General features: G+C 39.9%; 1 protein-coding gene across 5 annotated transcripts in view; it reads right to left on the bottom strand.

Annotated features, from left to right (window-relative positions):
* The window catches only part of FANCD2 (FA complementation group D2), a 63,353-nt gene that overhangs the window by 13,155 nt on the left and 22,438 nt on the right, over nt 1–27,760 (bottom strand). For 3 of the 5 annotated variants that reach the window (XM_019824973.3, XM_011280201.4, XM_045051946.1), the window contains 17 exons: nt 25,975–26,106; nt 24,498–24,608; nt 20,582–20,691; nt 19,574–19,634; nt 18,796–18,915; nt 18,070–18,143; nt 17,626–17,772; nt 17,017–17,117; nt 16,486–16,601; nt 14,544–14,652; nt 12,247–12,357; nt 11,884–11,996; nt 10,763–10,906; nt 8,461–8,577; nt 7,580–7,708; nt 7,323–7,441; nt 1,286–1,396 (listed from right to left, as the gene is read on the bottom strand). In XM_019824973.3, the coding sequence (XP_019680532.1) occupies nt 1,286–1,396; nt 7,323–7,441; nt 7,580–7,708; nt 8,461–8,577; nt 10,763–10,906; nt 11,884–11,996; nt 12,247–12,357; nt 14,544–14,652; nt 16,486–16,601; nt 17,017–17,117; nt 17,626–17,772; nt 18,070–18,143; nt 18,796–18,915; nt 19,574–19,634; nt 20,582–20,691; nt 24,498–24,608; nt 25,975–26,106 (1,925 nt within the window). The remainder of the gene's footprint in view (nt 1–1,285; nt 1,397–7,322; nt 7,442–7,579; nt 7,709–8,460; nt 8,578–10,762; nt 10,907–11,883; nt 11,997–12,246; nt 12,358–14,543; nt 14,653–16,485; nt 16,602–17,016; nt 17,118–17,625; nt 17,773–18,069; nt 18,144–18,795; nt 18,916–19,573; nt 19,635–20,581; nt 20,692–24,497; nt 24,609–25,974; nt 26,107–27,760) is intronic. The other 2 variants (XM_045051945.1, XM_045051947.1) reach the window with 1 other exon arrangement.

Raw genomic sequence — 27,760 nt, 5'->3', positions numbered from 1 at the left:
GGCAACACAATGAGAATAAGGCTTAAATTCTACGTTTATAGGGACAAGAGAAAGGAAATTATAAGGCAGAGAAAGCAGAGCTTTTTTTTTTTTTTTAATTTTTTTTTTTTTTAATGTTTGTTTATTTTTGAGACAGAGACAGAGCATGAGTGGGGGAGGGTCAGAGAGAGAGGGAGACACAGAATCTGAAACAAGCTCCAGGCTCTGAGCTGTCAGCACAGAGCCCGATGTGGGGCTCGAACCCACAAACCGTGAGATCATGACCTGAGCCAAAGTCGGAAGCTCAACCGACTGAGCCACCCAGGCGCCCCGAAAGCAGAGCTTTTAAATAAGCGTGCCAGGGGCGCCTGGGTGGCGCAGTTGGTTAAGCGTCCGACTTCAGCCAGGTCACGATCTCGTGGTCCGTGAGTTCGAGCCCTGCATCAGGCTCTGGGCTGATGGCTCAGAGCCTGGAGCCTGTTTCCAATTCTGTGTCTCCCTCTCTCTCTGCCCCTCCCCCGTTCATGCTCTGTCTCTCTCTGTCCCAAAAATAAATAAAAACGTTGAAAAAAAAAAAATAAATAAATAAGCGTGCCATATATGGTCAGTTTTCATTGTACTGAAATAATGGGAGATAGGGAGTCACAATTAATTCAAATTAATTCAAAATTGTAGTTGAAATAAAACTACAGTCAACTCTCTGATTGACTATGGAAAGGAAGTCAAACAAATTTAAAAGCACTATATTTAAAACAAAGTAAGGTCTTGCCTGATAGGGATGATAATGACTGCAGACCCAAAGACAGCATAGAGTAGGTTAGAGAAACACCAAATTACTCGGGGAGAAGCTGGGATAGGATGCTGGGAGCCATGCTTCTTAGATCTCCTCACCTCCTTCCTCCACTGCCTGCCCTCAGCCTAGGCTTCTCTTCTTCCAAGATGGAGAGAAGATCAGTGGTAACTACTGCTACCTAACTACCCTACCGTACTAAAAGACAGAGTAGGTTCCTGGATAATCAAGAGTTCACTACAGATTACTAGTGTTTTCAAGATCATTACCTGAAAAGGCAAACTTTGGGGATGAAGGATGCACAAAGATTTAGTAGGACTGTTCAACAGTTTCTAATGTTTCAGGGTTTATCTGAATACATACGTGACGAAGCTCATATAACTGAGGAAAAGCAGCTGAAAACATCAATTTCTCTCACGACTACTGGGAGACACCCAAGTGGTTTCCAAAAAATCTTGCTACTCTTGTTCTAGGAGTTTCTTGGGACAACACTCTGTAATATGTAGTCTGACCCACCTGAGCAATTCCTCCAAGGCCTGGTCAGGTTCTCCTTGCTTCAGTCGGTTAGTAAGGACCTCAAGGGCTGAGTACAGTAAATGAATACAATGAGGCTGGAAAAATCCATTCCTAAGGGAAAGTCAAGGTAAGACGGTTGAGCTTAGTTTTAGGAAGATTGCTTGGACAGCATTTGAGAATCCTGGCTTCCAGGCTATACCATCAACAAGTTAATGGAGAAAATGGAGAACTAGAGCACTGAAAGTACCCAGGTGACCAATTCAGTCACAGCTCTGAACCTCATATTACAAATTAAAATGCACCTCAAACAGTCTTGCCTTAAGGACCCAACAGTCCTCCTAGGTTTTTTTCTTTTTAAAAACTTTTTTTAGTAATTATTTTTGAAAGAGAGACACAGCATGAGCAGGGAGGGGAAGAGAGAAAGGGAGACACAGAATCTGAAGTAGGCTCCCGGCTCTCAACTGTCAGCACAGAGCTCGACGCTGGGCTCAAACCCACGAAATGCAACATCATGACCTGAACAGAAGTTGGAGACTGAGCCACCCAGGTGCCCCCTTCATTTTCAAGAAAAAAAAAAAAAAAAAAAAAAAAAGCTCTCCTTCATACCTTACACTTTAGAGAAAGTCTCACCCTTCCTCCCCAGAAAAACCAGGAATAACTTGGTCAACTGTTAAATCAGTATCAAATCCACAGAAGTGCTCAATAAAAAACTTACTCCTTGGGGCGCCTGGATGGCTCAGTCATTAAGTATCTGACTTTGGCTCAGGTCATAATATCACAGTTTGAGTGAGCCCTACTTTGGGTGAACATGAGCCACACACTTCAGGTTAAATCACGAATGCCACTTTGGGTGAGCCCCGCTTTCCTTGCCTTTGCCTTTCTTTCCTTCCTTTCCTTCCTTCCTTCCTTTCTCTCTTTCTCTCTTTCTTTCTTTCTTTCTTTCTTTCTTTCTTTCTTTCTTTCTTTCTTTCTTTTCTTTCTCTCTCTCTCTCTCTCTCTCTCTCTCTCCCTCCCTCCCTCCCCCCCCCCCCCGCCTCTCCTGGGATTCTCTCTCTCCCTGCCCCTCACTCACCTGTGCCCTCTTTATCAAAAAACAAAAACAAAAACAATTACTCCTTCTTCTAGAAGTCTTGACAATTCTATCTTCAGATTATCTCCTACTGTCCCTTCCTTCCCAAGCCTAGGCCATCCTCTAAAGCAGGCCCTTATCATCATCACATATGTAGATCAGACACCTTTTGATTGATCTTTCTGCATCCCTTTCCAATCTGTCTTGCACACTGCTGCCAAAAGGATTTTTCTAAAACAGCGATTTCATTATATCCTTGCTCTGATCGTAAAACCAAAATTGCTTCTCTGTACAACATCCAAATTCTTCTGACCTTTAAGACCCAGCACGATCTGAACCCCTAGATCTTCTACTCCTCTAGGAACATCTCCACATCACCAGTGGTAGTCCTTCTGTCTTGCAACAAATGTATTCTGAGGGCCTATCATAGGTCAAGTTTTGGGGGGGTAACAGCTTACTGAGATAGACCTGACATCCAATAAACTGCATGTATGTAAAATGTTGATCAGTTTGCTCAGGTGACATATATAAACCCATGAAACCAACACTACAATGAAAATAATGAACAGGGCATCTGGGTGGCTCAGTCAGTTGAGCGTCCGACTCTTGAATTTGGCTCAGGTCGTGATCCCAGGATTATGGGATCGAGGCCTGTATTAGGCTCCATGCTGAGCGTAGAACCTGCTTGAGATTCTCTCTCTGCCCCTTCCCCAACTCACGTCGTCTCTTAAAAAAAAGGAGGGGGGGAAACATATCCATCACCCCCAGGAGTTTACTTATATTCCTTTGAAATCCATCCTTGACTCCATCCTCCCACCCAGTAATAGGCAACCACTGATCTGTTTCTGTCACTACAAGATTATATGCTTTTCCTTAGAGTTCTATATAAATGGAATCAAATGTTATATACTCTTATGTCTTGCTTTCTATTCAGTAGAATTCTTTTTTTTCATCTATGTTGTTGTGTGTAGTATTCCATCATATGAAAATTTGTTTATCCATTTACCAGTTGGTGCACATTTGTGTCTAGTTTGGGGCTATCACAAATAAAGTTGCTATAAACATTTGTATACAAGATTTCGTGTAGATTAGACATATGCTTTCATTTCTCTTGAGTAAATACCTAGTAGTAGAATGGCTGGGTTTTGTGGTAGGTGTATATCTTTTTATATATATATATATATATATATATATATATATATATATATATATATATATGTATATATATATATATATATATATACACACACATATATATATATATATATAAAAAGATATACATATATATATATACACACACATATATATATATATATATATATATATATAACTTGTTTTATTTTTTATTTTTTTAAATTTACATCCAAATTAGCATATAGTGCAATAATGATTTCAGGAGTAGATTCCTTAGTGCCCCTTACCCACTTAGCCCATTCCCCCCCCCATCATAACCCCTCCTGTAACCCTGTTTGTTTTCCATATTTATGAGTCTCTTGTTTTGTCCCCCTCCCTGTTTTTATATTTTTGTTTCCCTTCCCTTATGTTCATCTGTTTTGTCTCTTAAAGTCCTCATATGAGTGAAGTCATATGATTGTCTTTCTCTGACTAATTTCACTTAGCATAATACCCTCCAGTTTCATCCACGTAGTTGCAAATGGCAAGATTTCATTCTTTTTGATTGCCAAGCAATACTCCATTGTGTGTGTGTGTGTGTGTATATATATATATACACACACCACACATCTTCTTTATCCATTCATCCATCGATGGACAATTGGGTTCTTTCCATACTTTGGCTATTGTTGACAGTGCTGCTATAAACATGGGGGTGCATGTGCCCCTTCGAAACAGCACACCTGTATCCCTTGGATAAATGCCTAATAGCATAATTGCTGGGTTGTAGGGTAGGTCTATTTTTAGTTTTTTGAGGAATCTCCATACTGTTTTCCAGAGTGGCTGCACCAGCTTGCATTCCCATACATCTAACTTTTTAAGGAACTACAAAACTGTTTCAAAATTGGGTGCACCATTTTACTTTTCCACCAGCAACATGTCAGAGTTCTAGTTACCCCATGTCCTCACTAATACTGTAAGTCTTTTTAATTCAGCTGTGCTGTAATTTTAACTTGGAATTCCTTTTTTTTTTTTTTAATGTTTATTTTTGACAGAGAGAGACAGAACATGAGCAGGGGAGGGGCAGAGAGAGAGGGAGACACAGAATCGGAAGCAGGCTCCAGGCTCTGAGCTGTCAGCATGGAGCCTGATGAGGGGCTCGAACTCACAGACTGCGAGACCATGACCTGAACCGAAGTCAGATGCTCAACCGACTGAGCCACCCAGGAGCCCCAACTTGGAATTCCTTAATAACTAATACTATTGAACATTTTTGCATTACTTATTTGCCACCCATACCTATCCTTGATGAAGCATCTGTTCAAATCTTTTGTCAGGCACTGTTCTTAAGTACTGAGGGTATAATAATGATTGGTTTCAGCTCCCAAGGAGCTCATGGTCTAGCAAGGAAGACAGATTAACAAGCAATTACAATAAAACGTGCTAAATTTTACCTTAAGAGGATACCAGAGTATTTTTTTTTAAGTTTATTTATTTATAACCTCTACACCCAATATGGGGCTTGAATTCATGACCCTGAGACCAAGCGCCACATGCTCCACAGCCTGAGCCAGCCAGGGCCCTGAGAATACCAGAGAATTAGGAAAAAATTAGGGGTTAGAGGGAGGAAGGAGGCTTACTTGTCCTAGGGGTTGAGAAGATGACTCTGAGGAAATGAAGTTTAAATCCAGATCTCAGAGATGAGTTAGAAAAGACTGGTGATCAAGGAAGATAGGGATCCTGGTAGAAGGATGAGTATGCGTGAAGTCTTCCAGGTGAAAGTAATATAAGGTGCTGAAATTAGTTCCATATAGCTGGAGGGCAGAGTATAAAACAATGAGTGGAAGAGCAGGAGTCAGATAATAAGATGCCTTAGAAATAAGGTAAAAGTGTTTGCACTCAAGAAAAATCTAAGGACAACCAGAACCAAAGTTGGGATAGAATAAGGTTGGGTTTGCACTGGAAAGACCACTCTGATGTGCGAACAAAAGGACTGAGCGAGGGCAAATGGAGGCAGAGACCAACTGTGAAACTAATCTAGTCCAGGTGAGAGATGATGTGAGTCTCAAAGCAGTGCAGAAGGAGAGGAACAGATATAGCTAGATGGCTATTTAGATGTTATTTAAAAGATAAAATTAACAGGATTTGGTGACCCAATGTGGAAGAGACAGGAACAAAGAGTAACTTCTGGTTTCTGGTTCAGACAATTGGCGGTGCCATCTACATAGCTGGGCAAGGCCGAAGGAGCAGTGGTGAAGATGATAAATTTCATTTTGGATGTGATGTGTCTGAGGTGTCATCGACACATCTAAGGAAGCACTGAGTAGGCAGTTGGATATAAATGCTTATAGCTCAGAAGATAAATTTCAGCACAAATTTAAGCTTGGGTGAGGCTGCCCAGAAAGCCTCTATAGGAGAAGAGAGGAGCCAGGGCCCAGCCCCGAGGAGCAAAAGCAATGAAGAGATGTGTCTTCTTCATTTCTACTTTTATCCATGCCATGCCTTGCAGCCCATTCCTTTACCTCCCAAAGGCCATCTATTCTTCAGGGTCCCATGAAGTCCCATTCCTTCCACAAAGTATCTCTAAATACCCCAGCTCAAAATGTATTCAGCTCTTTAACATATAACCTGGAATTTATCTAAAAGTTGTTTAGTAACAACTTTTTTTTTTAAAGTTTTATTTATTATTTATTTTGACAGAGAGAGAGAGAGAGAGAGAGAGAGAGAGAGAGAGAGAGAGAGAGAATATGAATGTGTGGGCCTGCACAAACAGAAGAGGGGCAGAGAAAAGGAGAAAGAGAATCCCAAGCAGCCTCCAAGCCATCAGTGCAGATTCTTATATGGGGCTTGAACTCCCAAACAATGAGATCATGACCTGAGCTGAGATCAGGAGTCAGACGCTTAACCAACTACACCACCCAGGTGCCCCAACAATTTTTTTCTTTTTAAGATTTTATTTTTAAGTAATCTCTACACCCAACGTGGGATTCTGAGATCAACTCACGGCCCTGAGATCAAGAGTTGCAAGCTCCACCAACTGACCCAGCTAGGTGCCCCAGTAACAACTTTTTTTTTTTAATGTCATTATTCATTTTGGGAGAGAGAGAATGAGCACACAAGAGGGAGGGTCAGAGAGAGAGAGAGAGACAGAGACAGAGAATCCCAAGTGGGCTTTGTGCCAACACAGGCCTCAATCTCACAAACTGTGAGATCATGACCTGAGCCGAAATCAAAAGTTAGACACTTAACCAACTTAGCCACCCAGGTGCACCCCCCAACCCACCCGAGTAACAACTTCTTAAGTTAACAATCTCTCCAGCATTATTACAGAAAACCTGCCATAGCAAACCTAGCTAAGAATCAGATGCCCAGATTTGTTACAATATCAAGTCACCTAATTTTTTTTTTTAATTTTTTAACATTTATTTATTTTTGTGAGACAGAAAGAGATAGAACACAAGCAGGGGAGAAGCAGAGAGAGAGACAGAGGGAGACACAGTATTCAAAGCAGGCTCCAGGCTCTGAGCTGTCAGCACAGAGCCCGATACGGGGCTCAAACTCACGGACCGCGAGATCATGACCTGAGCTGAAGTCAGTTGCTTAACTAACTGCGCCACCCAGACACCCCCACCTAATTTTCAAATGAGTTATAACACTGGTCGCATAAGATACAGAGGGTACAAGATCAAATGAAATGATACAGACAAAAACACTCCAAAGAGAACAAGTACCATATTTATATAAGACTTACAGAGGTTTTCCCTTATTTTCTCTACCTCGGTGCATTGGTGACTGTCAAGTAAAAGCAAGTACATACTTAATTATTTTCACCTACTGTATCTGCCACTTACTCACCAAGCAAAAAGAGCATGAAAAATCTGCAGTAGCCTCTGATAGCATGAAGACATTATGTGGTACTCCTGAACTTTCATTCCTGGTCCATCAACTACACTTTGATTCTCAGCAGATAAGCACTAAAAGGGAAAAATATTTTTAGGACAGTTGTTTCAGCAATTGCCCTCATTTTCCTTCAGTATTTTTCAACCAAAAATGAAATCTCTTGTTCACTTTGTAATTTCTAAATTTCTATAATAATAAGATAGGCTGCTGACCTGAAAATAGTTGTGAATGTTCTCCAGATGGTTACACAATGGAGTCAGCAGTTGAACAACACTATGAACAATTTGTTGGGCAGATCTCTGATGGAGATGTGAGAATCCAATATTTCGGTGTCCTTTACTCTATAATAAATTCAGAGTTACTGGGGAAGAAACTGCTGGATAGCTTCTCTGAAACTAAGAATTTGTTAAGGAGTTTACTCAGACTTACATCACGAGGTAGAAGTGGACAGAAGAAAGTGGTTATGTGCCCAAAACTCTTTTTGGACAAAGAGATCTTGTCCCATCTTCAAATTACATTGGCTTTTGTAGAATACAAATTGTTTGCAAAGAATAGACCCATAATTACTGAGATAAAGCTCACATAAAAATAGAAATCACTTGGGCTGAAAAGACCATTAAATAGTAAATGGTACAAAAATGAATCAAATAACTGGATATATTAAGTTTAAATGTTTACACCTAAACCTTTCATGTTTTGTTGTTTCCATCAGCCAACTGCTTTATCAGATGCTTTGTGCACATCTGTACATTATATACACATGTGAGGTTCTGGCTTTCTCTAGATAGCCAACTACTACATTGAAGGCTTGGGCACAGGCTTAGTTTGGGAGGCTTTTAAAACAAAACTTAAGTAAAGAAAAGGATTCAGAAATGCTCCAGGCATTTAGAAATATGTATCTTGTTTGAGGTAACTTTTTTGATTTGTTTCAGAGTTCCTTTCTAAATCAAGGTGAATGGTCTGGAAATGAGGCTGCCAGTCATGGTACCCAATGACCCAAACACAATGCCAGAGAAAGTGACAACTTATTCGCTAAGATCTCCTTGTTGCCAAATTCATTAAGGCCAGGGCCTGTGCTTCTGCCTATACGAACCTTGAGGAAGGGGATTCTCCTGGCAACAGAAGGTATCAGCATATTCTCCACCTTCTGGGAGAGATCTTCCAGCAAGAAAAATAGCTCAGGGGGCTGAAGTTGCACAACTTCTGTAGCCTGTCATAAGGAGGAAAGAGAGGATAATTCCGAGCATGTCCTAGCCATCTTTTCTGGGGAGCACATTTTATGTTTACTCTTCCCAATGGGTGAAGAATCTGACCATTCCCAAAAAAGGGGTAAATTTCCCTACCTCATATAAATGGCTGCTGTGCTCTGTCAACAAATCATAAAGTCAAGAATTCCCAAAGTAAAACAAATTTCAAGTTATTAAAATAAGAATCCAAGCGAGCACAGTTTTAGAAGACATACTTTTTCTCTAGAAGTAAATGTCTCTGTGTATCCTTCCAGTTGTGGCCTCGAGGTACATTTCCTAAGTACCTGGGGCAAAAAATGACTAATTCAAGGGAATTTCATTTTTCTCTGTTTACTTCCTTCCATATTTTCTTTCTGCTAATGTTCTGCTACTACTAACTCTGGACAGGATCCCTATAAGTATTACACTACCAGAAGCAGAATGAGCCAAATACAGTCAGTCTCACTTCAAACTATTTGTTCAATATACATTTATGGAGAATCTTCAAGCTGATGTACAAAGACTGGGGTTGGGAAGGGGTGATCCTATCTCTACTTTAAAGGAGTATACATTTTTCTAAAAACCTATGGTAAAAAATTTCATGATATTCCTCTTTTTACTTGTTTTATTTTTTTAAGTTTTTATTATTTATTTTGAGAGACAGCAAGAGAGCACATAAGTGTGAGCAGGGGAGGGACAGAGAGAGAGGAAGAAAGAGAATCCCAAGCAAACTCTGTGCTGTCAGTGCAGAGCCTAACTCCTGACCTGAGCCAAAACCAAGAGTCAGACACTTAACCAATTAAACCCCTCTTTTCCTGAACCTGGAGAAACTACTCTGGTGAAATCCCTTATCAAAAGTTACCTTTTCCGTGAAAATGTCCTCTACTTCCCAGTTCACTATAAATAGCATTCTCTCCTCAGAGTTTCACTGGTACTTGGTTCAGACCATCAATATAGCAGACACTGCTAACTATGTGTGCTTCCCTTATTAGATTGTGAGCTATTTGAAGGCTAGCATTATGCTGTATGCTCTACTGAATTGCCAACATCTCGATTAGTGGCAAACACAAAAAAAACCTTGATAAGCATCTGATGGAGGCTGAACAAATGTCATGAAAGAGTGAAAACAGCATTAACCTCTATAAACCAGAACAGTGCTGCTCTCCAAGAATAATCTAAAAAGCTTATTATTTGTAACCTAGGATAAGGATCATCTCTTTGGCATGATTTTTCATAATTACCTAACACACTGTAAAAAACTTAGATTTATAAACATCTAGATGATGAGGGGGGTGCCTGGCTGGCTCAGTTGGTACAGCATGTGACTCTTGATCTCTGATCATGAGTTCAAGCCCCACATTGGGCCTAGAGTTTATTTTTTTATTTTTTATTTAAAAAAAAAATTTTTTTTTAAATCTCTATTTATTTTGAGAGAGAGACAGAGTGTGAGCAGGGGAGGGAGGCACAGAATCAGAAGCAGGCTCCAGGTCCTGAGCTGTCAGCACAGAGCCTGACGCAGGGCTTGAACTCATGAACCGTGAGATCATGACCTGAGCCGAAGTTGGACCCTTAACCAACTGAGCCACCCAGGCGCCCAAGTTTACTTTAAAAATAAATAAATAAACAGGTGCCTGAGTGGCTCAGTCGGTTGAGCATCCAACTCTTGATTTCAGCTTAGGCCATGATCCCAGGGTGGTGGAACTGAACCCCGTGTTGAGCTCTGGACTGAGTACAGAGTCTGCTTAAGAGTCTCATTCTCTCAGGGCGCCTGGGTGGCTCAGTCAGTTAAGCGTCCGACCAGCTCAGGTCATGATCTCACGGTTCATGAGTTTGAGCCCCACGTCGGGCTTTGTGCAGACAGCTCAGGGCCTGGAGTCTGCTTCAGATTCTGTGTCTCCCACTGTCTCTCTGCTCCTTCCCCACTCATGCTCTGTCTCTCTCTTTCAAAAATACATAACATTTAAAAAAATTAAAATAAATAAAATTAATTGTTTACCTTAAAAAAAAATTATGAGGATGATTATTCGAAATTACTTTCACTACATATAAAACCTCTGGAAGCCAGAGTCTAACTTCTCTCAGTGCATACTACTCTTATTAAAATAAGAGTAGAGATGAGAAATTTTCTCAAAGAAGATTAAATTCTAGGATTTCAGCTCTGTCACTTACTTCAGTGTGCATTTCAGTATCAAAGATGAACTTGGTCACAAGCCCACAATGCAGGATAGAGAAGACCTCAATGTCCAGTTCTCGGAAAAAAAAACGGTAACTCCGTAGTGACACTGATGGCTTTTCTTCCTTCCCTTTGAACTCCTGGGGAAAAAGTAGCAGCAAACCAACAGAATAAATAAAGCTTCTATATTAACCTGATTTTTCATGAGGACTTCAAAATGCAATTATGCATTCATTTTGTGCAAAAGTTACTTTTTCAGCGTATCACCATTCTCCTTTCACCAAAGTCCCTAAATATTCCTAAGATAAAAGCACCTAATTTAAGACTGGGATAGGGGTCACCTATTAAGACCCTTTGTTGGTTTCTACTTGGGTATGAACTACTAGACAAACCAAGGTGTCATGGCATGGTACAGAAAATGATGAGTTTCGGCACCAGACAGGTCTGCCTTCAAATCCTTGCTCAATCACTTATTAACTGTGTGAATTTGGACAAGTCACTTACTCTCTCTGGGTCTTAGTTTCCTTACCTATTAAATGTAGATACTACTACTAATCTTGGGTTTTTAGAAGATTATAGGAGGTATCCATACTAAATACTCAATAAACAGAAAATAAAAAACAGAAATAATTGGAATCGATGTGGTTTAGGCAATTTCATAAACATATAACCTACTCTGTGATTGGTAAAGTTATAGAAAAAAAGAACTACTATTTATTAACTATCAGAAACTGTCCTAAGCATTTCATGTTATCTCAATTCATTGAGAAGCTGATAATCTCAGATCAGAGTGGGGAAGAGGCTAAAAGCAGTACATCTAAAACCATATCCTAAAACAGAATTTGATAAATGCCACAAAAGGGAATTAAAAGTACTGCTGGGGTATAAAAAACGGAGTGACACATTCAAGAAAATAACTAGAAAACACTGTGTGGTAGTGATAAAGACTTAGAGTCTAACCCTAACTCTGCTACTGGATCACCCCAAAGCCTAGGAGAGTTCGTTTGCCTCTCCTTTCCCTAATATTTCTCTCTGTAAAATGCAGAGAATAATGCTGGTCTTTTGTTAATCTTACTGGGTTGTCACACATCTTCATGGATACCCATCATTCCAGTACCTTTTCCAGCTGGCTTCTATCAGATGGTGTAGGAACACACTCTGAACTTTCCTCCTTTGAAAGTGTGTCAGAGGAAGATGTTTTGCTGCCATCTGCTTTCCGTTTCCTTCCTCCTTTTGTTTCAAGAAGAGAAAAGTGACTCAAGTAATCAATAATCATGTTTGCTAAATATCATGCCTTTAGGAAACAACTTGCTGAAGACTATCTAGGGGTAGAGGAGGTAATCTCATAACCCTGTATTATAGTTCATTTTATAACCATGCCAATTAAAGATTCAATGACATCATCTCTCCAGTTAATGATGCCTCGGGGCATATGACTATGGCTCCTATGGAGATAGAGAATAAGAAGGAGAGAACATACCTATCTTTCCTTGTTTTCTGATTTTTGCTGAAATAGCAGCAGCAGTAATAGGTGTTACATCTAAAATTCCCAAGTCAAAGTGTGCAAGAGGAGGAACATAGTATGGGGTGACTGGAAAAGAGAAGAGACAACGCTCAATGCATACCAATCACATAACCCTGTTAGAATGCACCGTCTGACTGGCTGAATGCTTGTAAGATACATACAAGTTACCCAACATTAATTGTTTTGGCATAGCAAAATGATCAGAGATGTCTTATAGGAGTATCATATTAAATGATTATAATCAATTAACATAAAACCATTCTATAAAATGATATAAAATATCCAAGCAGATAAGGACTAAAAATAAACTAACCTTTATTTAAAATCTAAACATATTTAAATTAGGTCACACAGAGGTTTGTTTTACACGTAATTATTTAGATGAGGACCTGAGGGAGACTCCATGATTTCTCCAGAGGATCTACCTAGCATTTTATTTTTTTAACTTTACTTATTTATTTAAGTAATTCCTATATCCAACATGGAATTGAACTCACGACCCCAAGATCAAGATCAAGATCATGACTCACGCTCTTCTGACTGAGCCAGCCAGGCACCCATCTACCTAGCATTTTAAAACAAGTGTACATATTGGTCAGAGGTATCATTTTTTAAGTTTTTTAAAATTTTATTTTTGAGAGACAGAGAGAGAGTGCAGGGCAGGGGCAGAGAGAGAGGGAGACAGAGAATCCCAAACAGGTAGCACACTGTCAGCATAGAGCCCATGAACTGTGAGATCATGACCTGAGCTGAAACCAAGAGTCGGATGCTTATCTGACTGAGCCACCCAGGTGCCCCAGTCTTTTAGCTTTACTCCTGGTTTATAACTATGTTTAGGAAAGTAAAGGGCACTGAAAGTTTGCCTTCTTTTTTATTTTTTTAAATTTTATTCTAGAAAGAGAGAGCGTGCGTGTGAGCAGTGGAGGGTCAGAGGGAGAGAATCTCAAGCAGGCTCCCCACACAGTGTAGAGCTTAACGCAGGGCTGAATCCCATGACCTTGGGGTCATGACCTGAGCTGAAATCAAGAGTTGGGAGGCTTGAACCTAGATGCCTCTGAAATTTTGACTTCTAAAGAAGAAAAGTTACTTTACAAAAGCCCAACAAATGCTATTTTTCATTTTCTCAAGCAAACAGATTTCTCAGAGGTAACTGGAGGTAACAAAGGGAGGAAAATGGATATATATACATATACGCATATATATAGATATGTGTGTGTGTGTGTGTGTGTGTGTGTGTGTTTGTTTTTAATTTTGAGTATACATTTCTTGTCCCAGATGAATAGAGGATGGCTATCATTGAGCCTGGCTTAAAAGTGAAGTTCTTTAGAGGCGCCTGGGTGGCTCAGTCGGTTAAGCGTCCGACTTCAGCCAGGTCACCATCTCGCGGTCCGTGAGTTCGAGCCCCGCGTCAGGCTCTGTGCTGACAGCTCAGAGCCTGGAGCCTGTTTCAGATTCTGTGTCTCCCTCTCTCTCTGCCCCTCCCCTGTTCATGTTCTGTCTCTCTGTGTCTCAAAAAATAAATAAATGTTAAAAAAAATTTTTTTTTTTAAAAATAAATTTTATTCTAGAAAGAGAGAGCGTGTGTGTGAGCAGTGGAGGGTCAGAGGGAGAGAATCTCAAGCAGGCTCCCCACACAGTGTAGAGCTTAACGCAGGGCTGAATCCCATGACCTTGGGGTCATGACCTGAGCTGAAATCAAGAGTTGGGACGCTTGAACCTAGATGCCTCTGAAATTTTGACTTCTAAAGAAGAAAAGTTACTTTACAAAAGCCCAACAAATGCTATTTTTCATTTTCTCAAGCAAACAGATTTCTCAGAGGTAACTGGAAGTAACAAAGGGAGGAAAATGGATATATATACATATACGCATATATATAGATATGTGTGTGTGTGTGTGTGTGTGTGTGTTTTTAATTTTGAGTATACATTTCTTGTCCCAGACGAATAGAGGATGGCTATCATTGAGCCTGGCTTAAAAGTAAAGTTCTTTAGGGGCGCCTGGGTGGCTCAGTCGGTTAAGTGGCCGACTTCGGCTCAGGTCATGATTTCACGGTCCGTGAGTTCGAGCTCCACATGGGGCTCTGTGCTGACAGCTCGAAGCCTGGAGCCTGTTTCAGATTCTGTGTCTCCCTCTCTCTGTCTCAAAAGTAAATAAACGTTAAAAAAAAAAAAAAAATTAAAAAAAAAAAAAGTAAAGTTCTTTATCTCGTCATTGCTATCCTAGCCAGGTTACAGTAAGACACTTTCCTTACCTGCTAAGTACTTTTCCAGGATTCTCTGGAGCTCCACAATATGCTTTAACCGGGTGAGCACTTTCCCCTTCATCTCAGGTGACGTTTGCCGGCAGAAGGCATTTACAACCTGGCAAAGGACAAATTATATTCTCATTCTTTGAATGGTTCCAGTTTTTTTTTTCTTTTTATATCTATTTATTTTTGAGAGACAGAGAGAACACAAGTGGGGCAGGGGGAGGGGGAGCACAGAGAGAGGAGACAAAATCCAAAGCAGGCTCCAGGCTTTGAGCTGTCAGCACACAGCCCGATGCAGGGCTAGAACTCACAAACCACAAGATCATGACCTGAGCCGAAGTCGGACGCTTAACTGACTAAGCCACCCAGGTATCCCTGAATGGTTGCAGTTTTAACCCTGTTTGCATTATTCATCCAGAGCTTAAAAATGCCGGGGTGCCTGGATGGCTTGGTCAATTAAGCATTAGACCCTTGACTTCAGCTCAGGTCATTATTTCAGAATTTATAAATATTTGAGCCCCACTGGCTCTGTGCTGGCAGCCCAGAGCCTGCTTGGGATTCTCTCTCCCTCTCTCCGCCCCTCCCCTGCTTGCATACACTCTCTCTGAAAATAAACATTAAATTTTTTTTTAAAAAAATGCCATTCAGTGGCAGTATCTGTGAGTTTAATCTGTAATGTAAAAGTGTTCTCATTAAGGTGCTATAGAGGAGAAGGAAAAAAAAAAAAAAAAGCCCTGGGCCAATACAAGAGATCTGACTTCTAATCCTAGTTTTACTGATTTCTAGTTAAGTAGCAAGGTGGAACAGCAGTGAGTAGACAGCACACACTTTGGTGAAACAAGTCCTATTTTGCTACTTGCTAGCTGTGTGAACCTGGCCAACTCATTAGCCTTTCTGAGTTTTTATTTATTCAACTTTAAAATGAGAATGCAGTTATTATATGGATTTAATACTGTAAATAGAGAAATAAGCCCAGCATTTGGCATAATGTAAGCACTTGAGTACTTACTGACTTTGAACTCTCTTGTATCTGCAATTCCATGGGTACGAAACAAGGATAACAACACCTATCCTGCTTACATCATAATAGAAATGTAATCATAAAAGGAGATAATTTAAGTGCACATTCTCAGAATAATATACATAAGAAACGAAGTGAGATATAAATATGTTACTGTCATTTTCATATTTCATTATTATGAATTTCACTCAACATATTTTTATTTATTTTTTTTACTGTTTATTTTTGACAGAGAGAGACAGAGCATGAGTGGGGGAGGGGCAGAGAGAGAGAGAGAGAGAGAGAGAGAGAGAGAGAGAGACAGACAGAACTAAAAGCAGGCTCCAGGCTCTGAGCTGTCAGCACAGAGACCGACGTGGGGCTCGACCTCACAGACTGCGAGATCATGACCTGAGCCGAAGTTGGACGTTCAACTGACTGAGCCACCCAGGCACCCCCAAAACATATGCTAAAGGAAGGGGAAAACCATCACTCACTTGATCTCACTGAATTAAAACATTAAGTACGTACTTATGCAAGGGTGAAGAGTATTTTCACAGTGAAGAAGGTGAGGTTATTCCAGGCAAAAGGAAGAATACAACAAAAAGGCTTGTAGTAGTAAAGCATGAACAACTTATTAAGTGAATTCTAAGTATTTTGATTTGGCTACATCAAAAAGTACATGTAATTGGGGAAAAGTGGGACATAACAGCTGGAGAAGCACACAGGGGTTAGTGCTAGTAATTTTTTCTTTTTAAGTAGGCTCCATGCCCAATGTGGGGCTTGAACTCATGACCCCCCTGAGATCAAGAGTTATAGCCTCTACCCACTGAACCAGCTGAACCAGCCAGGCGCTTCTGTAGAGAGTCCCATGAGAACCAGGAAATAGTTTCCTTTCAAGAAGAATTATAGACAATAGGTGAAATTCCCAGTAAATATGTTTACCTCTCGGAACCAGTTGAGAGTAAGAAATATGAGTGAACACATGAATGAGCGCTCTTTAACAGACATGGATGTCAACCTCTCTCCAGGCTCCAAGTCAGTGAGGAATATAGGACAATCTGAAAGAGAACAAACATTTTTAACTCCCTTTATTTCGCGTCAACAGAACCTGGATGCTACCCCCAAAGTTACATCTCCTATACTTACTTTCCCCTTTAACTTATATTTGAAGGTGAAGCTTTGGGTAGTCTCAAAATTACTGCCTTAGTATGTAGCCATCTTTAATATCATGAAGAAGTTTTTACAAAATTAGATGCAAGGACCAGAAAGCAACAAGGAACTATGATGATGATTGATCTGTCAATATGATGGGAATCTTTATATATCATCTTTGCAGTTTCATTATTAGTGCTATTTTACTCTGTGAAGTTCAAAAATTCCTTCCCCTACACACCATGTACTGGTTTGCTCCCTCCCTAAGATTACCAGAGAAAGGTTACAAAGAAGAAAAGATCTGATCACTTCATCCTATACCTAATAAACCATCAATCTCCTCCAAGCTTCCATTATGTTGTTTCTCCACACAAAGCCTCAGTAACCGGAAATAGGGAGCCAGGCACAACGGAGACACCAATCTGGGAAGGAAAAATCCATTTCTAAACAATATTTTATAGGCATATTAATCCATGTTTATAAAGAACCCCACCTTATAATTAAAGCGTTTTGCCCAAAATAAATGTCTACTTTTTAGAACATATGACAAGAGCTTAATGGGTGCTCAGTAAATAAACAATGAACTAAACTGGAGGAAGACAGAGGCTGAATAGAGTGAATGTCCATGAGTCAGGAGAAGCAGAGATAAAATGGAAGGAGGGAGGGAAACAAGTATGTTCATGGGAGGGAGAAAGAAACAAATGAAAATAGCCTCACAGAGTACCTGTTGGCTGTCATTAGGCAATACAGACCCTAACCACAGGGACTAAGAAAAAACAAGGAAACTGCCACACTCCTGCTAACCCCTACAAATATCACCTGTTTTAGGAGAAACCCTTTTCCATCAAGTTCCCAAAAGATTGCAACAAGTGTGGAATATCCCGTGAACATTCAAAACAGTAACAGAAGTTAAAGAAAAAGTACACTGACTTTTGGTCTGATTCCTGTGAAGTCATTCTACCCCCATCTTTTGCAAAGTCCTGAGAGTACAACAGTGGCAGGAGGTTGATGGCGATCCCATCACGACTACTGTATTCTTCTAGTCCATAGAGAGCTTTCACAGGAAATGGATAGTCACTGTAAAGAGAACCCAGAATTTGATGCCCCAAGGGTATACAAGTCTACGGGGGAAACTACTAAAACAAACCAATCTTCTCTCTTAGGAAGAGAACTTCTCCGAGGAGAAGTGAGAAACAAAAAGAACAAGTGGGGAAGCTTTGAGCAACTCTGGAGCTGGGGTGTTGGGGCTGGGAGGAAAGAAACTATGGGATTGGGCCAGACTTGGCTGAGGTCAAGAGCATTCTCAAGTCTGTACCATCCATCGACATAATTTCTTCACCAGTACAATCAAGTTAGTGGGTAAACAGTACTTACCCTTCTGGAAAAGCACAGAAGTCCACCACAAAGGCATCTTGGAAATCATTAAAGATGGTCTGCCCAACCCATTCCTTCAGGAAGCAAACAAACAAAAAAGGCATACAGCCCAGGGGGTACTTGCTATAGATCCCTAGAAAAACTATTACTCTTTCTAAGCTTTAGTTTCATCATTTATAAGGAGGAAATAGCAATAATATGTACCCCATTATTATGAAGTGGAAAACATATAATACATGAAAAATGCTTAACACGGTGCCTGGCACAGAAAACATGGCAGCTATCAACATTATCAACAATATTATCACCAACCTCATCTTTGCTATTCTTATTGTTACTATGTAAAGGAGGCCTTAGAGGTGAGGCCTAGGGAAGGGCTTTCCCAACTAGAATATGGGAAAGCTCTCAGGATGACCTATTTTTTTTTTAAGTTTATTTATTTTTGAGAGAGCACGCGTGTATGCGTGAGTAGGGTAAGAGGCAGAAAGAGAGGGACAGAGGATCTGAAGCAGGCTCCATGCTGACAGCAGAAAGCCTGATGTGGAGCTTGAACCCACAAACTGCGAGATCATGACCTGACCCGAAGTCAGACGCTTAACCAACTGAGCCACGCAGGCACCCTAGGATGATCTATTTTTGCACTGCAACAGACAGAAGGGCTTGAAGAAAGAATACGGAGTAAAGCAGCCCTCATGCTTCACTACTTTAAAAGATACTTGGCCTTACCAAGGCTTTTGGAGCCAGATTTCCTCTTTGGATCAGAGTAGCAAATTCATCATAATACAGTGCGGACGCCTGGGGAGACTGCTTACTGCAGGAATGAACCAACTGCAGCAACGAGGTCACCTGGAGCAGCCAAAGAGAAAGAATGGTTCAGCAACTGGGCTGCCAACACTTCCTAAACACTGTTCACCCCAAACAGTAGTTTTTCCTTCCAGTATCACTGGCAAAGCTCTTACTACCTCTCGCCTGAGGTTTTCCTGACCTTCCTGACCAGCCCATCTATTTCTAAACTCATCTCTTTTCCAATCCATCAGACACCCACAGCCAGATTAATTTTTCTAAAGCAAAGCTTTGATTATGCCATGTCCGTGCTAAGAAACCTTTAAAGAATACCTCTGTGTAAAAAATTACATCAAAATGCCTTGATTCACATTCCAGGCCCTCTGTTTTCTACCTCTGGACTAGCTTTATCTCCAACTCTCCAATTTTACACTTACTTGTCTCTATGCTCCAGTCAATCTGCTATTCTGCAAACATGGCTCACTGTTCTCGCTCTCTAGGAATTTACAATTTAATTAAGGAGATTAGATACAGAAATAAATGTAATCCACACCAGTAGATTCTAGGTGCCACAGTAGTGGTACAAATCACAAAAGCTATGAATTCAAGAAAACAGATTTGGGGAGGGAAAAAAAAAGAAGTCTTTTTGGTAAACTGCCAGGGACCAGAAGCAACTCCTCAGTTACCCATATACATACCCAAATACATTATAAGAACTCACCTGCGTGTACTGTTCATTGCTCACGTCTGTTCTCCCTTGGGTCAAACTTGAAGATCTAGTTCTAAAAACAAGGAATTTTAGGTTCACTTCTGTAATATTTTGTAAGAACTGGCAATAAGTTTTTTTGTTTTTGCTTTGTTTTTTTAAGTACTGGCAATAAGTTTATGAGTCCTGCCATCCCTGGAATGTGAGTGGAGATAAAAGTACATGAAGGCACAGAACTATTTATATACAAAATGTGGATTAGAGCAGATAATGGCTACCTTAATTTTTTTTTAATGGCACATTAAATTAGTAATAATCATAAGAGTGAGCACTGGGCATTATTCTAGGCATTTGGTGCTCTCAAGCAGTATGGCTCCAATGAATGAACTCGTAATCAGTACACTATGTAGCCTCCATGAATTACTAATGTTGATTCTAAGGATGTCTCCTGAGGTCCCAGGAATTCCTTAACAAATTATCTCTAAGAAGCATAAACGGAATTCCAAAGTCATTTTGCAATGGCAACATCTTATCAAGACCCAATACAGATGCTCCTTTAGGTGCTACAATTGTGGCATCAAAGTACAAGAGAGGAAAAAAAAATCTATAGAAAGACCTTATTTGCATCAAACACGATGTCCCAGACAGAAAAACACAGCAATGGAGAAACCTATAATGTCTAGTGCCTAGGAGGCGTAAATGCAGAAAAATGCATCCCAGGAGGCTCAGGGTTTCCCCTTTTGTAGAAATATTTCTAGAACTTTATTTCTTGGTAATCCCTAGTTTTTAACCATCAGATTGTAATAACTATAATCACATTCTGTAAAAAATTATATTAGTATATAGAGTCAAGATTAGAAGGGAAAATAGAAAAGTTGCAATAAATACTTGCTTACTTCTCTTATTACGGTTTTAATATTTACTTTTGTAAACACTTTTGCCTACACAACGTACACTTTATTTGTAAGGTGGCAACTTAATTAACTGACCTTGAGCCACAGAAGTCAGAATTTCCATGCATACCTGTCTGCTGCCATGATGCCAGCCATGGTGACAGCACCAATAATACCAACGAGTTTGTATCTGACTTTGGTGCTAGAGAGCTGCTTTCGTATCACCAGGTGCATATCATCCTGCAAGGAGATATGATAAAGAAAGATGAAAATGCTAGAATAGTACAGCAAAAGAGCCTGTGGATATTGGAACCAAAATAGCTAAAATGGCAAGGGTTCTATCATTTACTGTGTGGCTCTTGGCAAGTCACTGCATCTGAGTCTCAATTTTTTTCCATCTATAAAATGGGGAAGATTTTATGAGAGACAAATTACAAAACTGTCCTAGAACAATGTCAAAAATAAGGCAGATGTTCAAACATTATAGCTATTATTAATGTTGTGATAGTTGCTTGATAAGGATATGTATGTTACTGTAATGTTGTTGTCTGCTCAGCTAAAATAATGAAATAGAAAAAAAAAAATACTTAGGAGTAATTTAACCAAGGAGGCAAAAGACTTGTACATTAAAAACTATAAAACAACAATGAAAGATATTAAAGAAGACCTAAATAAATGGAAAGATATCCCATGTGCATTAATTGGAAGACTTAATATTGCTAAGATAATGACAGTACTCACAGTGACATGCACATTCATTGTAATCCTTATGAAAATCCCAATAGAATTTTTTGCAGATATAGAAAAACCCATGCTAAGATTCATATAGAACTTTAAGGGACCCCAAATAACCAAAACAATCTTGAAAAAGAACAAATTTGTTCTGTCAAATTTCAATTTTGAAAACAAAAAAAATTTTTCTTTTTTTAATATTTTTGAGTGTGAGAGAGGGAGATAGAGCAAGCACAAGCAACGGAGGGGCAAAGAGAGGGAGACACAGAATCTAAAGCAGGCTCTAGGCTCTGAGTTGTCAGCGCAGAGCTTGACGTGAAGTTCAAACTCATGAACTATGAGATCATGACCTAAGCCACCTAGGCACCCCAAAGAAAATAAATTTTCAATTTTGAAATTACACATACAATCTTTCAATTTCAAAATTACTACAATGCTACAGTAATCAAAATAGTGTGCTACTTGCACAGGAAGCCCATACACACTAATGGATAGAACAGGGTCCAGAAATAAACCTTATTTGGTCATATATGGTCAACTGATTTTCTGCAAAGGTGCTAAGACCATTCAAAGGGAAAGGACAGTCTTTTCAATAAAAGGTGTTAAAACACACACACACACATACACACACACACACACACACACACACACACAGAACAGGCACTGAAAAAACTGGATACCCACAAACACAAAAAACAAAACTGAACCTTTCCTTACACCACATACAAAAATTAACTAAAAGCGAATCAACAATATAAATTTAAGAGCTAAAACTATAAGACTCTCGGCAAAAAACACAGAGGGGGAGAAAAAAAAGAAAAAGAAAAAGAAAACACAGGGGAAAATCTTTATGACCTTGAATTTGGGAACAGTTTTTCCTAAGTATGACACCAAAAGCACAGGCAAAAAGAAAAAACACACAAATTGGGACTTCATCAAAACTCCATCAAAGGACACTATCAAGAGTAAAAAGCTAATCCACAGAATGGAAAAAAATATTTGCAAATCATGTATCTGATAAGGGACAATACCCAGGAAATATACAGAATTCCTATGCGTCAACAACAAAAGACAGACCATTTAGGGGTGCCTAGGCAGTCCAGTTGGTTCAGTGTCTGACTCTTGATTTCAGCTCAGGTCATGATCCCAGAGTTATGGGATTGAGTCCTGCATCAGGCTCCATGTTAAGCGTGGAGCCTGCTTGGGATTCTCTCTTGCTCTCTGCCCCTCCCCCACTTGAACTCTTTCTCAAAATGAACATTAAAAAAAAAAAGATGTTCAAAATTATCAGTCATTAAGGAAATGCAAATCAAGACAACCATTTGTCATACCATATCAACCATCTGAGATACCATTTCACACCCAGTAGGGTGGTTATTATTACAAAATGGAAAATAAGTGGGGTGCCTGGGTGGCTCAGTAGGCTGAGTGTCTGACTTCGGCTCAGGTCATGATCTTGTAGTTCCCGGGTTTGAGTCTCACATCAGGCTTTGCGCTAATAGCACGGAGCCTGTTTTGGATTCTGTCTCCTTCTCTCTCTGCCCCTCACCAACCCCTCGCATGTGTGGTCTCTCTCAAAAATAAAAATTTTTTAAAAATGGAAAATAAGTGTTGGTGAGGATATACAACCATGGAATCCCCAACTGTTCACGGGAATGAAAAATGGTACAGCTTTTGTAGAAAATGGTTTGGTAGTTCCTCCAAATGCTGAACACAGAATGAATATATGATTCATCAACTCCACTCCTAGGTATATACCTCAGAGAATTTAAAATAGGGACTCAAAAAGATATTTTTATACCAATATTCATTGCTGCATTATTCACAATAGCCAAAAGGTGAAAAAAGGCTAGTGTCCGTCAAGAAATAAATGCACAAACTAAATGTTCTACATATATACAATGGAATACTATTTAGCCATGAAAAGGAATGAAGTTTGATATATCTTACACCATGGATGAACCTTGAACAGATTATGCTAACTGAAATAAAAGGAGAAATATGATATGACTATTTCAATTAGGTACCCAGAACAGGCAAATTCAGAGACAGGAAGTAGATTAGAGGTAATGAGGGGCTGGAGGAAAGAAAATGAGGAGTTACTGCTTAATGGGTAGGGTTTCTGTTCGGGATGACAAAAAGTTCTGGATAGAGACAGTGGTGACACTTGCACAACATTCTTAATGAACTTAATGCCACTGAATTGTACGCTTAAAAATGGTTAAAATAGTAAAATTTGCTATGCATGTTTTAACCACCACTAAAAAATAAAATAATGATGTAGCTCTACATTACTCATGTGAAGCCATCTCCAAAATATACAGCTAAATGAAAACAGTAAGATGCAGAACAAAAGGGTATAAAGTGGAATATAGGTAAATACACATTTGTAAATGCTCAGACATCTCAGAAAGCTATAAACTAATAACAGCAATTGCCTTTAGAGAACCAAATGCTTACAGGACTGAGAGGAAAGGAGACTTATTTTTCACCACTTTCTATACCTTTGGAATTTATGTATGTATATTACCTAGCTTTTTTTTTTTTTTAATTAACAAAAAGTGTTGGTTATTCAAAGTCACAGTCCACTATGGATATCGCCATGGGGTGGCACTAACGGTACAAAAGAGCTATGAGCTATGACTGCAACCTAATCTCTAGTTTTAGTCCCTTTGCCTGACTTTCTCAGTAAATGGGGTCCACAAACGAAAGCAAGCCCAGGTGACGTTCACGTTAGAAGCAGATGCTCCCTAGGAAACAAGGTTAATTCTGTGTCCCCACAGCACTCAGTACAGAACCTGAATGGCTTTTGTTAGTTCCACGGTCAGCTGATTACAGACCCTAATAGACTGAGCTACTTGAGGGTAGAAATTCTAATATACTTACCATTTCAGCGCTTAGTACACAGTAGGCATATAATGTTTGTGGTAAGAAAAGAATGAGTAAGTGCTCAAACTATGGCTGTGTACTTGATTTCTATTAGTACACAGGCTGGAGTGATTTTGGTCAGTGAATTTCAATTCAATAAGTTTAAAGGCTTAAAGGTTTCTCAATACACTGCATGTTGGGGCGCCTGGGTGGCTCAGTCGGTTAAGCGTCCGACTTCAGCTCAGGTCACGATCTCACGGTCCGTGAGTTCGAGCCCCGCGTCGGGCTCTGGGCTGATGGCTCAGAGCCTGGAGCCTGCTTCCAATTCTGTGTCTCCCTCTCTCTCTGCCCCTCCCCCGTTCATGCTCTGTCTCTCTCTGTCTCAAAAATAAATAAACGTTAAAAAAAATTAAAATAAATAAATAAATAAATACACTGCATGTTACCTGGATGTGACTGCTGGCTTCATGCTGTTTGCTAAATGCCAGTGTGCTCAGAATATAGAAGAGTTTTCGTATCTGCCGAGGGGACATATTATCCAGATAATCTAAAATGCCCTGTGAGAAAAAAAAAATGCCAACAATAAGGCCAGCAACTAATATTTTCTTCCTTTAAATAAAAAAATTAAAATCCTTATAAGAAGCATAGACAGATAGCCAGGCATCCATTCCACAAAAGCTCAAGTTCTATCGAGCTGCTCAGAGCCCAAAGGGTTAGTCATCCTAACTTACCTCCTAGTTCTCCCTACTTTCTCCACCCTTCCCTTCTTCTCAGTGAAAACAATACTCTGCCACAAGTTATATCTCTGACCCTATTCCTTATCAGCTTCCACTCCATGAATTACTTATTCATTCTCTACAGACGTGGAAGGAGTCACAAGGAAACTAATTACTTTTTGACCTTGGGCAAAATTTCAGTTTTATCATCCCTAATATGGGGATAACAAGGCCTACATAGTTACCTTTCAAAGCCCAGACGCAATTATGTCAACTCCTTGTTAAAAGCCTGTAATAGCTCTCTATGGTCTATAAAATAAGGTTGAAACTCTTTAGGGGCGCCTGGGTGGCTCAGTCAGTCAGGCATCCAACTCTTGATCTCAGCTCAGGTCATGATCTCACAGTTCTTGAGCTCAAGCCCCATGTCAGGCTCTGCATTGATAGCGGAGAGCTTGCTTGGAATTCTCTCTCCTTCTCTCTCTGCCCCTACCTGACTCATGCTCTCTTTTGCACTCAAAAATAAACTTAAAAAAAAAAAAAAAAAGCTGAAACTCTTCAGTGTGGTATTCGAGACTCTTCATAATCTGGCCCTATCCTGTGTCTTCCCAGCCTCACCTCCCAACACCCCTCACCATTTATCCCATTTGCCAACCATGTTAGTCTACTTGTCATCCTTCATGTATACCAAAGACCTGGGTGCCAGTTTGCTTCTGTTTGAACTGTCCTCTGCCTACATGCACTTCCTTTACTTTCTCCTATCAAATCATTCCCAACCTTCAAGAATCACTGCAATCTATTCGTTGAAGAAATACCCAGTTTCCCAGGCCAAGTTAATTTTCTTGCCAAGTATATCTGTAGCACTTCATCTTTCTAGAGATCTCTCATGTTGTATTTACAGTGACTTGCTTATGGACATAGTTCTACTATCACCAAAGGCAAGAACTAAGTTTTATATACAGAGCACCCAGAATAAAGCCTGCACACAGGCATAAAGAAGTATCTGCTGAATGCATTAATACATACATAAATGAGTCATTTCTTTCTATTATTTGCCCATCACCTCATCTCTTTCCCATCCCCTCCTACCAATCACAGCACTTAATAGCTAGAATACAAATTAAATTGTTACTAATGGATTCCAGATAACTCTCAGATACATGCAAGAAAGAAAAACGACTCAATATATGTCACCAGAGGGACTAGATACCTTCACAAAGATGGCATTCAGCCTCATAGCAGATAGATTTAGAACTACCAACTCTAGGAGGACATCCAAAGCAGTATCCACTTCAGCTTCATTCCCACTGCAGATATGGGTCACTAGGGCACCAACCACTTCCTACAGAGTAGAGTCAAGAAAGAGTGTGGATAAAAATATGACTGAAACCATTATGACTCAGGTTGATGCCTGATATCATTCCAATCTCCACTTGGTGAAAATCCCAACCTACCCTATCCTGTTGTCTAATTCTATAATGTAATTTTCATTCATGTTGGATTCAGAGGTTTAGGATTATGCCAATCTAACTATAGTACCATCTACTCTTGACTTATTTCTCAAAATTTATCTGTGAGCATCATCTAAGCCCTCCTGATTTTGTTCCCTGGAAGTCTTTCCCTTTCTTTTCTCATACGGGTTAAATACTACACTTTAAGCTATGGTTGTATCTATTAAAATGTATTAAAAAGATGGAACTTAGGGCACCTGACTGGCTCAGTTGGAGGAGCATGTGACTTTTGATCTTGTAGTTGTGGGTTCAAAATCCATGTCAAGTATAGAGATTACTTAAAAATAAAATATTATGGGCGCCTGGGGGGCTCAGTCATTAAGTGTCCAACTTCGGCTCAGGTCATGATCTCACAGCTCATGAGTTCAAGCCCCATATCAGACTCTGTGCTAACAACTCAGAGCCTGGAGCCTGCTTCGGATTCTGTGTCTCCGTCTCTCTCTGCCCCTCCCCTGCTCACTCTCTGTCTTGCCCTCTCTTTCTTAAGAATAAACCTTAAAAATTTTTAAAAACTAAAAAAAAATCTTAAAAAAAAGATGGAATTCAAAGAGCTAAAGGATTTTAAGATTACTATAGGTTAGACTTGTATGTTTCAAGCACCCATGGGTCATGATAGTATCTCTAAGACATTAAGATGGTTCCAAACAAAATACCTCCCTTTCCTTTATACTACTGCTCCACAGAGGCATACAGTTTTCTCAAATGCAGTAGCTAGCTCATGCCAGCTGAATCTACTGCTCTGCTTTAAGATTCTCAAAATTCTTTGTTTTTACAAGTTCAATTCAAATCTTATAACATTGTTAACAGTTAAGTATAGCAAGTACAAAAAATGCACATTAAGGCACTCTGTTCTTTGTTTTCATAATCACTTTCCAACTTTCCACAAGTACAGTCTTCCCTCTCTACACGTGCTATTAAATTTTGTGTCTCGTGTTCGTAGGAATAGGGTTATGTCCTCAGTTATTTCTCCTTCATTTGTTTTTCATCACAGTTTTTTTCTAGAGAACAACTTCAGGATCAACTGGCAGCTGATTATTTGCAGCTAAGTTTTAAAACTGGTCTTTCTGTACTATAAAAACTGCCTGATAACCCTAGCCCTTTCAGCCAAGGTTTACTCAGAAATAGACTAGATGGGATGTTCATTTTAACTCAGAGAATTTTAGAGCTCAAAACGCAGAGTTAGATCTTCTAGTCCAGTCTCTTCACTTTATTGAAAGTAGACTACAACTTAGTTTTCCCAACTCCCAGTTCAGAATTCTTTCTACATCAGTGCTTTCCAACCAGCAAGAAATAAACACGAGGGGCAGCTGGGTGGCTCAGTCAGTTGAGCGTCCGACTTCGGCTGAGATCATGATCTCGCAGTTCCCGAGTTGGAGCTCCATGTCGGGCTCTGTGCTGACAGCTCAGAGCCTGAAGCCTGTTTTGGATTCTGTGTCTCCCACTCGCTCTGCCCCTCCCCTGCTCAAGCTCTATCTCTCTCTCTCT

The sequence above is a fragment of the Felis catus genome, chromosome A2, assembly GCF_018350175.1.
Source record: "Felis catus isolate Fca126 chromosome A2, F.catus_Fca126_mat1.0, whole genome shotgun sequence".
Lineage (NCBI taxonomy): Eukaryota > Metazoa > Chordata > Mammalia > Carnivora > Felidae > Felis > Felis catus.
This window is presented reverse-complemented; position numbering and strand designations above follow the sequence as displayed.